The sequence below is a fragment of the Rhinatrema bivittatum genome, chromosome 4 (genome assembly GCF_901001135.1).
Source record: "Rhinatrema bivittatum chromosome 4, aRhiBiv1.1, whole genome shotgun sequence".
In the NCBI taxonomy this organism is placed as follows: Eukaryota; Metazoa; Chordata; class Amphibia; order Gymnophiona; family Rhinatrematidae; genus Rhinatrema; species Rhinatrema bivittatum.
In genome coordinates this window covers 21,749,543-21,765,498 of record NC_042618.1, presented here as the reverse complement: position 1 = coordinate 21,765,498, position 15,956 = coordinate 21,749,543, and the positions used below count along the sequence as shown (strand labels likewise).

Below are 15,956 nucleotides of genomic sequence, written 5' to 3'. Positions count from 1 at the left end.
CTGCCTTTCCTTTCCTCATAATAAAGTCTCTAACAACAGCTGTGTCATACGTCGCTGAGACCATGCCTACTGACAGTGAGACCCACAGGTCTCCTCCCTGTGGGTGGAGACATCTCTCATCTCGGCCCAGGGTTCACTTCTATACATAATCATAACACTTGGCTTCTCTGATTTGTAGCCCTGCTGCTCTAACCACTAGTCGGCTACTCCACTCTAGTAGGATTTTTTTTTTTTTTGCCTTGGGAGTAGGTCTTAGTGTTTGAGGTTTTTGAAGGCTCCCCCTTTACTTAAGACACTCCAGCGATAATGAATGGAGATTAACTGGGGTGCTGCTGTGCTGACCTGTATAAGTAGGACACCCCCCCCCCCCCCCCCCCCCAGCAGACATCAAAGCAATAGGAAAAGCACATGAAAATGGACGAAAAACCAGGGATCACCCTCATCGACAACTATCTTTAAAATAACAGGGGCTGTGAGCACAGTAAATTTTAAGCATCTCCTTTTTAGAAAAAGGTTTGCTATCTTTCTTGGTGCCTAGCATAAACTTACAGCAAATAACGAAAAGTCTCCAATCAACTTTTAACTCTTTATTAAGCATTGTTATGGACATTTTGATTCATTGTGTAAATGCACTAAATTATTAAATATATATCACAATTTCAGTAACCTGACACCATTTTTGCTATAGATATATATATAATTTTTAAAAATCCATGTATAAAATGAATTGAGCTTGCTTATAAATTTTGGGGTCAATTTTTAGCAGCCTGCATTATTTGTAATGTAGGCAGGTCCATGCATGGTACAGTCAGTTTTCAGAGGGAAACCACCCATGTTGTTTCCTTTTGAAAATGCGCAGCTGCAGAGTCCACGAGCTAAATGTGGACATAGACATGCACTAAAAGTGGCTATGTACAGTACACATGCTAAAAGCAGCCATGTACATGTGCTAAATGTGACCAATGTACATGCCTGAAAACTGGCTATGTACAGTACACATGCTAAAAATAGCCATGTACATGTGCTAAATGTGACCAATGTACAGTACATATGCTAAAAACAGCCAAATATATACACTAAATATGGCTATGCACAGTACACACATTAAAAGCAGCCACGTAGATGTGCTAAAAGTGGCCATGTAAATATGCTTAAAGCAGCCCTGTACAGTGGCCGTGATGGCAGTTATGTGCATATGCTAAAGGTGCCCATCCACAGTGCACACACTAAAAACGGCTGTGTACAGTACACATGCTAACAGCGGCCATGTACTTTGCACCTATTTGAATAGGTGACTAAGGGGGATAGGCCACAAAATAGTGCGTGTGTATTTGCAAATTGCATGTATTTGCACCGATTTCCTCCCCCTTCCTCCTCCCCCCCAACCTAAATAAGGACACAGGGTTATCTCTTTTTGACCTTGTTAAATATATCTGTGCTATGGAAGCTGGCGTGCACTTTTAGCCAGACAGAGGAGGGACATGGCTTTGAAAATTGTCCTCATTTCCTTTACCACCATTGACAGCGCTATACTGTACATATTTATTAGGGCCCAGCAATAATCTCAGAAGGTGGAATGTTTTCGGATGTTCTCTATTAATATTTTAACCTGGGAGGGTTCCACAGGACCGTAGGAATGAAAAGTGGAGCTGTGAAGCAAAAACCCTATTTGATTTGCTGGTGAAAACTTGGCAATTTAAGTCTGCATTTTAATTGATTTGGGACTGTTATTTTTTATTTGTTTTGTCTTAGGCCAGCCATCTATTTTTATACCTACAGGAGGCAATTTTCAAAAAGATTTCCATGCGTATAAGTTGTATATATTGTTGCAATTTTCAAAAGCCCACTTGCATGCATAAAGTCCATTTATGCGTGTAAATCCCAGTTTCAGGTACATAAAACCTTTTGAAAATTACCTCCAAAGTGTTTTGTTTTTGTTTCTGTATTTTATTTTTTTTTATTTCTGATGTCTAGTCTGAGATCCATTTTTGCTAGTTTTACTGTTCTATTATTTTTATTTTACCATTTAATAGTTATATTGTTTCAAAATTAGGTTTTAATTTAGTGGTCTATGTTTTTATTGTTGATATTGTATTTCAAAGGTAATTTTGTAACATTGTGGATAATTTATGCAGCGAATATGTGAATATGATGTACCAGTTTTCAAAGAAAATGTTATGCACCTATATTCGCGTTTGAAAATGATCCCACCAAAAGCACCCGCAGAAGTTACATCTGCTCTCCGGAGCGTGTACATTTCCTGTGCAATCTTAGGACATGCTTTTGAAAATGGAAAAGTATTATGCCTAAGTCTAAGATCCTCCCCAGATCCCACTCAGTTCGGGCAAATTTGCATGCAAACAAGACGTATGCGAACGCCATTTCTGCATGTAAAACCCATGCTTCACACATGGAAATGCTTTTGAACACTACCCTGTTAATGTTTCTTTTGGAACCACGGAATAAAAATCCAAATGAGTAAATAAATTAACCCTCTGCAAACACTCATCACAGATTCCTCTTAATGTTTGGCAGACCTCGGTGCTGAATTATTTTAAACTGGTGAAGTTAAAATTTGGTGCTCATGAAGATTTCTTAATTTGACATCACTGGAAGCGACCGTTCTCCGGTTGTGGAAAGAAGGGGGTTAAGACCAGGCAGTGGCCGTACATCCTTCCTCATATCGCTCTGCCCGTGGAAAGGGCCATCTGCACCAGCGTTCTCAATTCTAGTCCCAAAGGGCCGCAATATTGATTTGCTTTTCAGCATGCCCACCACAAACATTCAAAAGATTGCTTGTGGTCCAAGAACCAGATTCATTTGCATTTTTCTCCCTGAATACCAGGCCTATTTTTGGCCCTCAAGGACCAGAATGGAGACCCTCTCCCCCAGTCTCTGGCGATTAATGGGGCACACTTGTTCTTTACGTTACTTCGTTCCTCTGCCTACTGCTTACACTAAGAGCGTGAATCAGTGCCAGCTGCGATGGGAGATCCAGTGATGTGAACATCCGTCTCCTGGAACCGAACAGGGCCCACAGATTCATTTCACACAGATCACTGAAGGGCTTGCCAATGAGAACGGCTTTTGGTCAATGCCTCCCGTAGACAGGCTGGGACCAGCAGCCAGAAATTCAAAGCTTCCGTGCCCTGCTTGCATGTTCTCTTTTAGGCATAGTTTTTTAAAAAATGTAAAATTTTCTCTCTAGGAACCAGTAGCGATTGCAAATAACTTATGAAAGTAGATGAACTTGTGGAAAATATGCCCTGCTGTAAGTTCGTAACAAGCAAAATAAAGGCATAACTGGCTAAATTAGTTAAATGCTTCTCTGGCTCAAAGTGAGCCATAATTTAAAAAAAAAAAAAAGCATTACATAGAGGTTCACTTACATTTTCAGACACATTTTCTTGCTATTGCTACTTTTAACATGCTGTGCAGCAGTCTACGGGCAGCTCATGTAATGAAGTTGAAAGACAGGAAGAAAATACCATCTTTTTTTTTTTTTATCATGTTAAAGACTTGAAGAGGCTGTTCAGTAATGAACACCAAAGTCGGCAGTGCACAAAATTCTTGTGCCGCCTGCCGCACCTACAGTATGCTGACCTTTCCATCACCTGCCCTGGTAGTTCACAAACCCATTTTCCAAACCCAAAGGAACCTGCTGAAAAGCAGCAGTTTTCAAGTGCAAAAGACAGGCGATAATGTAGCCTCGAATGTATTATAAATTATGTCATTTAAAACACCTGGCGGGCGGCGAGGCCTGAAGGAGATTCCGAGTTCCCTGGGTGCATTTCCTCTTTCAGTAAATCGCTCTGTGTTTGGTATTAAGATGACAATGCATGAGGCTCACATTTCACAGCAGCAGAGCACAATGCTCCTTATTGAGGACTCAATGACAATATTTCAAGTATGCTTGTCTGCATATATATATATATATATATATATATGTATATATAATTCTGTTTAAAATATTTCGTATCAGACTAGTCAAGTGTGCATCATCAAAAGTGATACGATATTTATCATTTTCTTTCCATTCTTTGCAAAAAAAAAATCCATGTCAATGTCAGTCTTTTTTTTCAGGAAAAACAAACAATTCAGTAAATGGCCAAACGCTTGTAAATGTTCTTGAGGGATTTTGTACACCGAGCTCTATAAGCAGGCGGTAAAATGCCCTTAGCTGTGAATGTTCAGTGGACTTTGCACTTCCAAAGTTAGACATCAGAATTGCCTCTGATATTTCCAGTAGTATTAAGAAATAGCCCCTTCCTTCTGAGGAAAGCAGATGTCAGCCTAGAAGACATCCCTAGAGACTGGTCCTGTCCAGCCAAGCCTGTTAAGAAAGGGTGATTTTCAGGTTCTTTGTCCCCATGCGAACGGAGTTGAAAAAGGGAACAGGATGCCACTCGCACAGTTAACTCAACGGGAAGCAGAATCTTGTGTAAGACGCACAAAGTCGGAGAGCTTTCGGCGGCAGGATCCAGAAGTAAGTGCCTTTTTTTCTTTCTTTCTTTCTTCCCATAGGTAAGTACCAAACAAGGAGTGAAGGAAGGTGCCTGAGGTTTGGGGAGAGGCAGAGGAGGGGCACTTACCACTTTGGGGATGAAGACTCCCTTGGCTGCGCGGGTCCGTGACTCTCTTTATAAAGCATCTCGGCACATTGGCAGGTTGATGAAGGTGAAGACGTTGAACTCGATCAGCATAGAGATAAAGAGGAAAATGGCGTAGAGGAACAGCACGTAGAAGCCCAGCTTCTTGTCCAGTCGCCACTTGTTTGCATGGATGCCAAACACCTGCAAGCCAACAAAATGTGAATTAAGACTCCCTAGAAATAAGACAATGGGGCCAATGCAATAAATATGCGCAGAAAGCGGGCGCTGAACGTGGCCCCGGGTGCCCCCCTTGGGGGCGCCATGCAATATTTAAATTAGGGGGGGTCGTGTTAGCAAGGAGGCAGTAGGGTCGCTTGCGTGCCCCTAGCGCCTCCTTGTTAACGAGAACCCAATCGGCGTTGGCCGTCCGCCGGTTAGGAAAACCGATGCCGAGTTTATTGGCGTTGGTTTCCCTAAACGCCGCACAGCCAGGGGTTCAGGAAAGGGACTCTTGTCAGTTGAGCATCCGTTTCCTGCACCCAACTGCCGGTGGGGTTTTTTTTTTTTTTTTAACTTTATTTTTTAACTTTATTTTTGGGTTTCCTCCTACTTAATATCCAACTGCGGGTTATACAGCGCACTCGCCTGAGCGCACTGTATTGCATCGGCCCCAGTTGTGAGGAGCCCCCTCTGTGCTGCAAATGTTTAATGCATTAATTCCTAAACATATTTACCCTTGGGTTACAGCATACTCAGCAAATGAAAAAAAAAAAAGCCAACGGAGTGCATTGTTTATGAATTTTAGGAGGTAATTTTCCACTCTGTTGCTCAGTTTACAACTTGCAGCATTAGTTGCATGCATGCAGTTAACTTGTTGCATACAAAGCCAAAAATGCTATGAAAATAGATCAAGCCCTCGGTCACTTTTGGGATTTGTTGTGGTGTGTTGCAAAGATTACTGAGCAAACCTTAACTTGGAGGCCATGGAAGGAAGCGTGACTGGCGAAGCTTTATATATTGCTTCTGGAGGTCACTCCTTCGTCTTTTCCTACAAGATGAACGTGGTAATTTGTATTTGCTTTGTGAAAACTCTACTGAAAATGCAGGAAAAGTTAGTTCTGTATTATTATGAAAGCTACTCACTGATGTCTTGACTATTGATCTCTGAGAGGGCAATTGTTAATTCATTTTTAGTCCTGCGCCCTAGTGCACCAATTAAAGGGATAATAATTGATGGTCATTTATTTTATTTATATTCCAAATTTCAGCGCTTCAAAGCGGATTAAATTCGGGTACTGTAGGTATTTCCCTGTCCCCAGAGGGCTGACAATCTATGACGTTAATTTTGAAATGGCGCGCGGGCGCACCGCGTACATCTGCCCACGCCCAGGGACGCGGCTATTTTCTGACTTGCATGCACGTTATAAAACAGCTTGGCTGGGTGCACCAAATTTTAAATGGGTGCACAAATTCCGCTTCTACCGCATAAGTCGGGGGATTTTAAAAGGGACGCGCACCGACGCCGTTGCTAGTTAAACCAGTTTGTCTCCAGTTCGCCTCAAACCACGCCATGTCGAATAGCCTTCACTCCCCCCAGATAGCCCCGACCCTTAAAACCCTGCAGATCTGCCTGTTTTTCTTTATTTTATAACTTTCGCATCCTCCATAGCAGAAGTAAACCTCTATGGTAGGGGATTTGGGCGCACGCCCAGGTGCATAAGTATATAAACGCATGTCTCTGGTCCACGCCCCGCCCCTTTTTGAAAAGTTTGGATATGCATGCGCTGCGGAAGATAACGAGCCTATCCGGGTGGCTTTTAAAATCCTCTTGACGCGTGCGAGCCTGACTTATTCGCACATACCCTAATTAAACGCGCGTGCCGGGCTTTTAAAATTCACTTTTATATTTGTACCTGAGGCAATGGAGAGTAAAGTGACTTGCCCAAGGTCACAAAGGGGATTTCTCCACTTTCCTCAGTGTAATTCCACTGAGATGGCCTTTTCCAGAGTTTCCAGTGATATCTTCTTGGCCATTACTCTGTCCTCGTCCTCCGTGACTTATCCGCTGCTTTCGACTCTGTTAATCATTATGTGCTCCTTGAGATTCTATCTTCACTTGGATTCTGGGACTCTTATGTTCTAGGTTCTGCTTTTGGTTCTCCCACTGCACTTCTAGTGCATCTTTTGGTGGCTCCCTCCACTATCCATTATCAGTCAGTGAGTCCTATGGCTCTGATTTCTTCTCTTTACCCTCATTCCCTTGGTGTTATGATCTCCTTCTACGGATTTCACTACCAGCTTTAGGCCGCTAACTCCCAGGTCTATTTCCCTACACTGGTGTTGCGGTCCCGACTGCCCCTCTCCTGTTCGGGCTCAGGCCCGCTTACCGTCGCTTCAGCTCCTTCAGCAGTCCGCTTGAATCCAGGCCTGACAGGGCCGCCGCCCGAGGAGTTCCCACGTGGAGGACGCCATTACAGGCCTACCCCTGCCAGGCCTCGCGCGTGCGCGAGGACGGCCCTCTTAAGCGCACAGCACCCAGAAGCCTGGCTCCGCCTCGCCTGCTGACGTCACGCCCTGCTCCAGATATAACTGGCGTCCAGTCCCCCACTAGACGCCTTGCAATGAGGTTTCCTGCTGACTAGTTGCTTCCTGTTCCTGTTCTTCTTGCTGACTCTCGTTGTCTCCTGGTTCCTGATCCTGGTTTGCCTCACGGACTTCTCGCTAGCCTGCTGCCTGCCTTGATCCCGGTTTGCCTCACGGACTTCTCGCTAGCCTGCTGCCTGCCTTGATCCTGGTTTGCCTCACGGACTTCTCGCTAGCCTACTGCCTGCCTTGTTTCCGGTTTGCCTCACGGACTTCTTGCTAGCCTGCTGCCTGCCTTGATTCCGGTTTGCCTCACGGACTTCTCGCTAGCCTGCTGCCTGCTTTGTTTCCAATTTGCCTCACGGACTTCTCGCTAGCCTGCTGCCTGCCTTGATTCCGGTTTGCCTCACAGACTTCTCTGCTAGCCAGTCGCCTGCCGTGGTCCCGGTCTGCCATGGACTCCTGTGCCGGCCTGCCATCACTACTGACCCCGGCTTACCTCGCGGCCATCTCTTCTAACCCGCCACCTGCTGTGGCTCTGGTCTGCTTCGCGGCCTAGCCTTCTACCCGCTGCCGGCTCAGACCCCGCCTTCTTCAGTGACCTGCCTGCCAGCCAGCCCTCTGCCTCTCCACCGGCGGCCTACTCCGAACTTTCTGACCTCTCTGGACTACCTTGAACTGTGCTAGCCCCCAGGGCCTGGGTCCCTACGGGCCCCTCCAGGAGGTATTCCAGGCTCCGGGTATTCTTGCCAAGCTCTGACTCCGCCTCCCGGCCTGCTCTGTGTGTACCTGCAGGTCGGCCCAAGGGTCCACTTCTTGCTTGCTCACTGCCCAGTCTTAACAACTGGAACCTTCACCTAAAATCCAGTCCCAGACCTGAGCTTGTTTATCTGACGTAGCTGGCTGGATATTCCACCATCACCTTTAACTTGACATGGCCAAGACTGAAATATCTCCTCCCAAACCCACTTCCACATTTTTCTATATCAGTGTCATTCTCTCTGTCCCCTCTTCCCACAACCTTTGGATCGGCTTTGACTCGTCTCCTCTGTGCACATCCAAAACATTGCAAAAACATTCCATTTTGTTCTCCGTATCATCACTAAAACCCGCCCCTTTCTTTCACAGCGCATTGCCAAGACCCTTATCTACTCTCATCACCTCCTGCTTGGACTACTGCAATCTTCTTCTCAAAGGTCTCCCGCTGGACTCTCTTTATCTGCTATTGTCTAATTAAAATTCACCTGCACGACTTATGTTCCTCCCCCTCTTCTCAATGTACTGCATCGGCTCTCCATTTCCTTCCTCCTTCAGTTCAAGCGCCTTCTTCTCAACTATAAGTGCATTCACTGTGCAGCTCCAAGCTACCTCTCTTCCCTTATCCCCATCCCCCCGCCACGCCTCTCCTCGTGATCCCTGCTTTGTCTATCTATGCTCCTCTCCTCCACTGATAATTCCAGATTCCACGCTTTCCATCCTGCAGCGCTGAATACCTGGAACGGCCTTCCTGATTTGCTGTACCTTGCTCCATGTCTGGAAGTTGTCAAGTCCTGTCTAAAAACCTACCTTTTTTGAGATTGCTTTAAAATCCATAAGTCCTGACTCTTCCAAAACTTGGCCTTCTAACTTGTTTACTGTACAGCGTGTATTTAAAGCATGCTTACTATAATAGTTAAAGGATTACTGCACATGTATTTGTCTTGTTTGTGTGTCTAAACTAGATAGGAAAATTGGTTCTTACTTGCTAATTTTCGTTCCTGTAATGGCACAGATCAGTCCAGACCAGTGGGTTATGCACTCCCACCAGCAGATGGAGGCAGAGAACAAAACTTTGAGGAACTGCTATATCCAAGTGTGCCACTTGCAGCTCCTCAGTATTTATCCATACCCAAGCCAACAATCAGACAAAAAACCATTTGACTCCGCAAAAAAGGGCAAACATGAAAGAAATACTCTCAAGGGCCAAAACAAAAAAAAAATCCTCGAACTTGAAAACCCCAGGTCTGAACCACAGTTCCTATCGCCGAATTGGCATAAATGCATTCTAATAGATTCCCTATGTACAGTGGCTTAAGTCCAGGTAAATCAGTCTTTCGGTAGTAGCACCCGGGTGGGTCCCTGGACTGATCTGTGGTATTACAGAAACGAAAATAAGCATGTAAGAACCAATTTTCCTTTCCTGTACATACCCATATCAGTCCAGACCAGTGGGCTGTACCAACGCCACATTACACCGGGCAGGAACCCGAAAGACCCGCTCGCAGAACACTTTCTCCAAAAAGCACTTGGTCCGGAGCCCTGACATCCAGGTGGTAATGCCTTGTGAAGGTGTGCAGGGAGGACCAGACTGTGGCCCTACAAATCTCTTCAAGCGACAACTGACACTCAGCTCAAAAAGTCGCTTGCGCCCTTGTCGAGTGAACTTTCAATCCGGCTGGAACGGCATGCCCCTTGCTGATATAGGCCTAGCAAATCATTTCCTTCAGCCAGAGAGCCAAGGAGGTCTTGGATGCCTTCACACCCTTCTTCGGACCCCCAAACAAAACAAAAAGGTAGTTTGACTTCCAAAAGGAGTTAGTGACCTTCAAATAATGAGGGAGAATCCGGCGAACATTGAGAAGATGCAGATCTCTTCCCGAAGCCGAGTCACGAGACCATTCGGGAAAACCAGGCAACTCCACGGTCTGATTAACATGGAAGGCAGACACCACTTTCGGCAAAAAGGAGTGCACCTTACGTAGGGACACCCTATCTGCCAAAATGCGCAGGAAGGGATCCCTACAGGACAGGGCCTGCAATTCTGAAATACACCTAGCTGAGCAAATGGCCACCAAAAACACTGCATTCAAGGTGAGGTCCTTCAAAGAGGCATGCTCCAGAGGCTCAAAGGGGGGATCACAGACCGCCCGTAGGACTAGGTTGAGATTCCACTTCGGGCACATCTTATGAATCGGAGGACGAAGATGCTTTACCCCTTTCAGAAAATGGGTTATATCTGGATGACTGGCCAGGGGTCTGCCGTCTATCCAACCTTGGAGACATCCTAGGGCCGAAACTTGAACCTGCAGGGAGTTATAAGCCAAGCCTTTTGACAACCCCTGCTGCAGAAAAGCCAAACCTGAGGAATGGACACCAACAACAGCACTAAACCTTGTTGATCACACCAGGCTTCAAACACCTTCCCCTCTTTCTTGGTTACCATGAAATACTTGGAATACTGCCCCCGCCCCTATTCTTCCGGTGGTAAGGGGGCGATAGCCTGCAGGTCGAACAATCTTTGCAGGGTGCCTTCCACCGCGGCCCGCTTGTTGTGGGAAACGCAGCGCGATTCCAGGAAAGCCTCCCTGAGAGGCCGAGAAAATTCTAAGACGTAATTGTCCTTTACCATGTCCAGCACCCAGCGATCTGAAGTGATCTTGGCCCACGCCTCGTAAAAATGGGAAGAGAGTGGTTAGTGAAGTGCCTCAGGGATCTGTATTGGGACCCTTACTTTTCAATATATTTATAAATGATCTGGAAAGAAATACGACGAGTGAGAGAATCAAATTTGCAGATGACACAAAATTGTTCAGAGTAGTTAAATCACAAGCAGATTGTGATAAATTGCAGGAAGACCTTGTGAGACTGGAAAATTGGGCATCCAAATGGCAGATGAAATTTAATGAGGATAAGTGCAGGTGATGCATATAGGGAAAAATAACCCATGCTATAATTACACAATGTTGGGTTCCATATTAGGTGCTACAACCCAAGAAAGGGATCTAGGCGTCATAGTGGATAACACATTGAAATCTTCGGTTCAGTGTGTTGCGGCAGTCAAAAAAGCAAACAGAATGTTGGGAATTATTAGAAAGGGAATGGTGAACAAAATGGAAAATGTCATAATGCCTCTGTATCGCTCCATGGTGAGACCGCAACTTGAATACTGTGTACAATTCTGGTCGCCGCACCTCAAAAAAGATATAATTGCGATGGAGAAGGTACAGAGAAGGGCTACCAAAATGATAAGGGGAATGGAACAGCTCCCCTATGAGGAAAGACTAAAGAGGTTAGGACTTTTCAGCTTGGAGAAGAGACTGCTGATGGGGGATATGATAGAGGTGTTTAAAATCATGAGAGGTCTAGAACGGGTAGATGTGAATCGGTTATTTACTCTTTCGGATAATAGAAAGACTAGGGGGCACTCCATGAAGTTAGCATGGGGCACATTTAAAACTAATCGGAGAAAGTTCTTTTTTACTCAATGCACAATTAAACTCTGAAATTTGTTGCCAGAGGATGTGGTTAGTGCAGTTAGTTTAGCTGTGTTTAAAAAAGGATTGGATAAGTTCTTGGAGGAGAAGTCCATTACCTGCTATTAAGTTCACTTACAGGTAGATTCTATAAAATTACGCGAGCGCGTACTTTTGTTCGCGCACCAGGCGCGAACAAAAGTACGCTGGATTTTATAAGATACGCGCGTAGCCGCGCGTATCTTATAAAATCTGGGGTCGGCGCGCGCAAGGGGGTGCACATTTGTGCAACTTGCGGCGCGCGCTACCTGTTCCCTTCAAGGCCACTCCGAAATCGGAGCGGCCTCGGAGGGAACTTTCTTTCCACCACCCCGCACCTTCCCCTCCCTTCCCCTACCTAACCCAACCCCCCCAGCCCTATCTAAACCCCCCCTACCTTTGTTGGCTTTAAGCAGGCGTAAATCTGCGCGCGCCAGCGGGCTGCTGGTGCGCCATCACCCGACCCGGGGGCTGGTCCGGAGGCCTCGACCACGCCCCCGGGCCGGCGCCACGCCCCCGGTCCCGCCCTGAACCGCCCCCTGGCCCCGGACACGCCCCCGCCCCTTTTACGAAGCCCCGGGACTTGCGAGCGCCGGCGGCCTAGCGCGCAGGGCATTTAAAATCCGGCCCCTAGAGAATAGCCACCGCCATTAGCAACGGTAACATGGAATAGACTTAGTTTTGGGGTACTTGCCAGGTTCTTATGGCCTGGATTGGCCACTGTTGGAAACAGGATGCTGGGCTTGATGGACCCTTGGTCTGACCCAGTATGGCATATTCTTATGTTCTTAACCTGCCCCCGATCGTCCTGCACGAGGGGTGGGCAGGCCTGACTTTCTTGGGCAGGTTTACCGGCTCCAAACCTCTGCCCGAAGCCACCTCTTGCAGGCTGGCCGGCGCCGCGAAAGAACTGTGGGCAAGAAGTGGACTGCCTGGCACCGGAGGAGGGAGCACCCCTCCCCGATCTGGTTCTTTGGTAGTCCCAAAACCGGCTCCGTGGAACGAAGAACTTCTTAAAGGGCTTCCTATCTTCCGGCAACTTACTGCCCTTGAATTCTTTCAGAGATTTCATCAGCTGGTCCAAATCCTCTCCAAATAGTAATTTCCCCCAAAAGGGAAGATTATTTATTTTATTATTTATTTGTTTGTTTTTCAATACCGATGTTCAACTAGTGTTATCACACTGGTTTACATAGTTACTAAGGAATCCATTAACATAGGTTTCTTCTTTACAATGAGACTTTGTAGTCTGAGTAGCAGACAACTGCACAGACAATTGCGACTTAGAGGAAGCATCCGCCACCCAAATGCTGAGCCACAGAAGCCATCGAGCCGCTACTGAAGACACCATGGTCCAGGCAGATGCACGTACCAAGTCATAAGGTTTCCGCCACACCACCTCCAGGCGGGCCGCCTGAGACGTGGACAGGACACCTGAGGATGTCGCTTCTTGCGGTTTCTGAATCCAACATGAACACGCCTGCTGCATTATGCTTGCACATGCCACCGACCGAAAGTCCAACGAGGAGACTTCAAAAAAGCATTTCAGCCGCAATACCAGTTTGTGGTCTTGCACATCTCAGAGTGCCGCAGCTCCCGCCACTGGGATGGCAGTTTCCTAGTGACTGCCAATACCGCTGCATCCACCTTAGGGACCTTAAGGCATTCCAAGTGCTCATCAAATAGCGGATATAACTTTTGCATTGCCCGGACGACCTTAAGACCTGCGTCCGGGGACTTCCATTCATGACTAATGAGCTTCTGAATTTTCTTTGGGATGGGGAAAGCGCTAGGCGGCCCCCGGAGGCCATCCAGGACTGGGTTCACGCCGTCACTGTCAGATTCTTCCAGAGAGTTTCACCCCCAGTTCCTCAAGCACCTGGGGAGTAAGGGGCCGCAGCTCCTCCTTCTAACGCGTAGTCGTGTCTTAGAATATCCAGGAACCACTGATCTGACATGATGTTGACCCACTCCTCGTAGAAAAGGGAGAGACATCCCCCTATCCTGGGGATCGGGGAGTGGGCCGGCATAGCTTCATTGTGAAGACTTGGAGGACGTACCCTGGGCCGGACCAGAGCGGAGCTGTCTTCGGGCACGAAAGGACTGAGTCCAGGATTGAGATCGAGAGGATGGCTGACGAGGAGCTGCAGTCTTTGCCTGGCAGAAACGACGTTGATTCCTGAATCGGCTTCTAGTGGAATTAAAAGACCTAGAAGAACACGGGTGATCCTCTGGCAGTTTGTGTACCTTATTCTCTCCGAGGGACTTGATAATCTGGTCCAGATCCTCCACAAACAGTAGCATGCCCTTGAAGGGTAGGGATCCCAGCTGCGCCTTGGAAGAAGAATCCGCCAACCAGTTGCGAAGCCAGAGGAGGCGTCTAGCTGAGACTGCAGAAACCATAGATCTGGCCAATACTCTCAGAATGTCATATAGAGCATCTGCTCCATATGCTATGACGGTCTCCAGGTGGTCTGCCGGAAATGCTTCCTCAGGAGGCAACTCCTGGGAGCTGAGCAGCTGTTGAAGCCAGCAGAGGCCTGCACGCTGAGCGAAGGAACTACAAATGGCCGCCCGGACCCCCAGGGCGGACACCTCGAAAACTCTCTTAAAATAAACTTCCAGCTTTCGATCTTGAAGATCTCGCAAGGCTGCACCACCCGTTACTGGAATGGTAGTTCTTTTCGTCACCGCTGAGACTGCAGAGTCTACTTTGGGAACCTTAAGAAGCTCCAGGAAATCATCCAGGAGAGGATATAGCTTATCCATGGCTCTGCCGACCTTGAGGGAGGTCTCCGGAGAATCCCATTCCCTGGATAACAGTTGAAGGAACGTGGGATGGGAAGGAAAGGACCTACACGGCGGACGTAGACCAGCCAGAAGGGGGTCCCCTTTCTTCGCTGGTGGATTAGGCTCAGGCGGGTCCTGAGGGCCTCAATGTCCAATTCCTGTAGGATATGTGGAATGAGGGGGTCCAGCTCATCTCTCTGGAAGATCTGCAGGACTCTAGGATCATCCCCTTCCAATTGAGCCGTAGTTGAAGGTTCATCCGGATCCGGGTCCTGCTGAGGAACAGACCCCCCCACAGAGGGGGGTGTACCAAACGGACCCTCGGAGCGCTTGAGGTGGTCAGAGGTACCCCTGGTCCCAGGACCACTGACCCTTGGGCACTCCCCACGGACTGGGCATTTCCCAAGACCTCAGTGGAATCAGCCATTCTGGGTACCTTAGGAGGAGGAGGTCCCGCCAAATATTCCTGGTGCTGGCCCATTCTGGCCAGGTAAGCATTGTGAAGCAGGAGAACAAAATCTGTGGAAAACGGAGGTGGCCCCGATGGAGGAAGAGTGGGAAGATCCCCTGACGGAGCAAAAGGCTCCAGAGATGGAACGGGTGTCAAAACCGGCGGCTGAGATGAAAAAGGAGCGCCTTGCTCTTCTCCTGTTAGCGCCGGAGCAGCCGAGTCTGGAGACAAAATGGCCGCCGTTCTCGCGGTTAGCGGGATCGGGGCCGGCCCCTGAGCGTCAAGGCGCACCAGAAGATGAGAACCAGAGCAGCCCGGCGGTTGAGAGGGTCCCTCCCCACCAGGGAGGCAAGCTGTGCAAATCCCCTCGCGGGAGAGACTCGACCCAGGCTCTCCAAAAGCGCAGCACCTGGACGAACGAGGCATGGGGAACCCCGACGGAGCCGCGAGGGAACCAGCTGTTCTTAACGCGAGAAACAGGCAAGATTTAAAGCTGCGGGAAGAGGGAAAAACCTCCGCTTCAGCCTGTTCTTCCTCACGCTCACCAGGTTCATGGCTGTAAGAAGTGGGTATTAGCCTCTGCTTCAGTCCTGCTGTCTCTCTATCCCTCAGCGACCCACAGATAGAGGCACAGAGGAATAACGCCTCTCTATGCTGGCTGCCCCGAGGAAAACGGCGTCTCAGGGGCAGCGGGTCGGATAGCAGCCACAGGGGGAGAGGTCGGCACCACCGACTTGCACCCCGGAGAGAGGAAATAACCTGTCAAAAGGAAATAAAAACAAACTTACCCCGACAACAGAGGTGGGAGGAGTGGGGAGAGCTGCAAATAGCACTGCCTGCAAGCAATAGAATGCTCCCACTAAAACAGGAGCGGAGGCTACAGGAAAGCTCTCCGAGTAATTCCCTCAGAAAATTCAAAATTCAAAGATTTTTTTTTTTTAAATTAGACTTGATCCATCCAAAAGAAAGGAAAGCTGAGGAAAATAGAGAAAATTCCTAAAATAGCTTTCTAGTCATCTCAGTGGGGAACGAAAGCCACCGCTGTCATCTGCTGGAGTCAAGAGAATACAGAGGATTAGTAGAGGGTGCGCTGCCTTATAAGGAAGCATCCTTCAAAGTTCTAATTGACTCCATCTGCTGGAAGGGGGAGATAACCCCCCATTGTCTGGACTGATCCTGGTACGTACAGGGAACAAAGGCTTCCACTGAAAAAGCACAGGGCTAGGCTTAGGAACTGGTATGGGGAGGCCGGCTATGGAAGAAATTCCT

The 15,956-nt window shown here is 47.8% G+C and overlaps 1 protein-coding gene across 2 annotated transcripts in view; it reads right to left on the bottom strand.

Annotated features, from left to right (window-relative positions):
- Positions 1-572: 572 nt before the first annotated feature.
- Positions 573-15,956, bottom strand: part of SLC24A4 (solute carrier family 24 member 4) — a 262,868-nt gene continuing 247,484 nt past the window's right edge. For both annotated transcript variants that reach the window (XM_029597828.1, XM_029597829.1), the window contains exon 17: positions 573-4,793. In XM_029597828.1, coding sequence (XP_029453688.1) covers positions 4,641-4,793 — 153 coding nt within the window. In that variant the 3' untranslated portion in view covers positions 573-4,640. The remainder of the gene's footprint in view (positions 4,794-15,956) is intronic.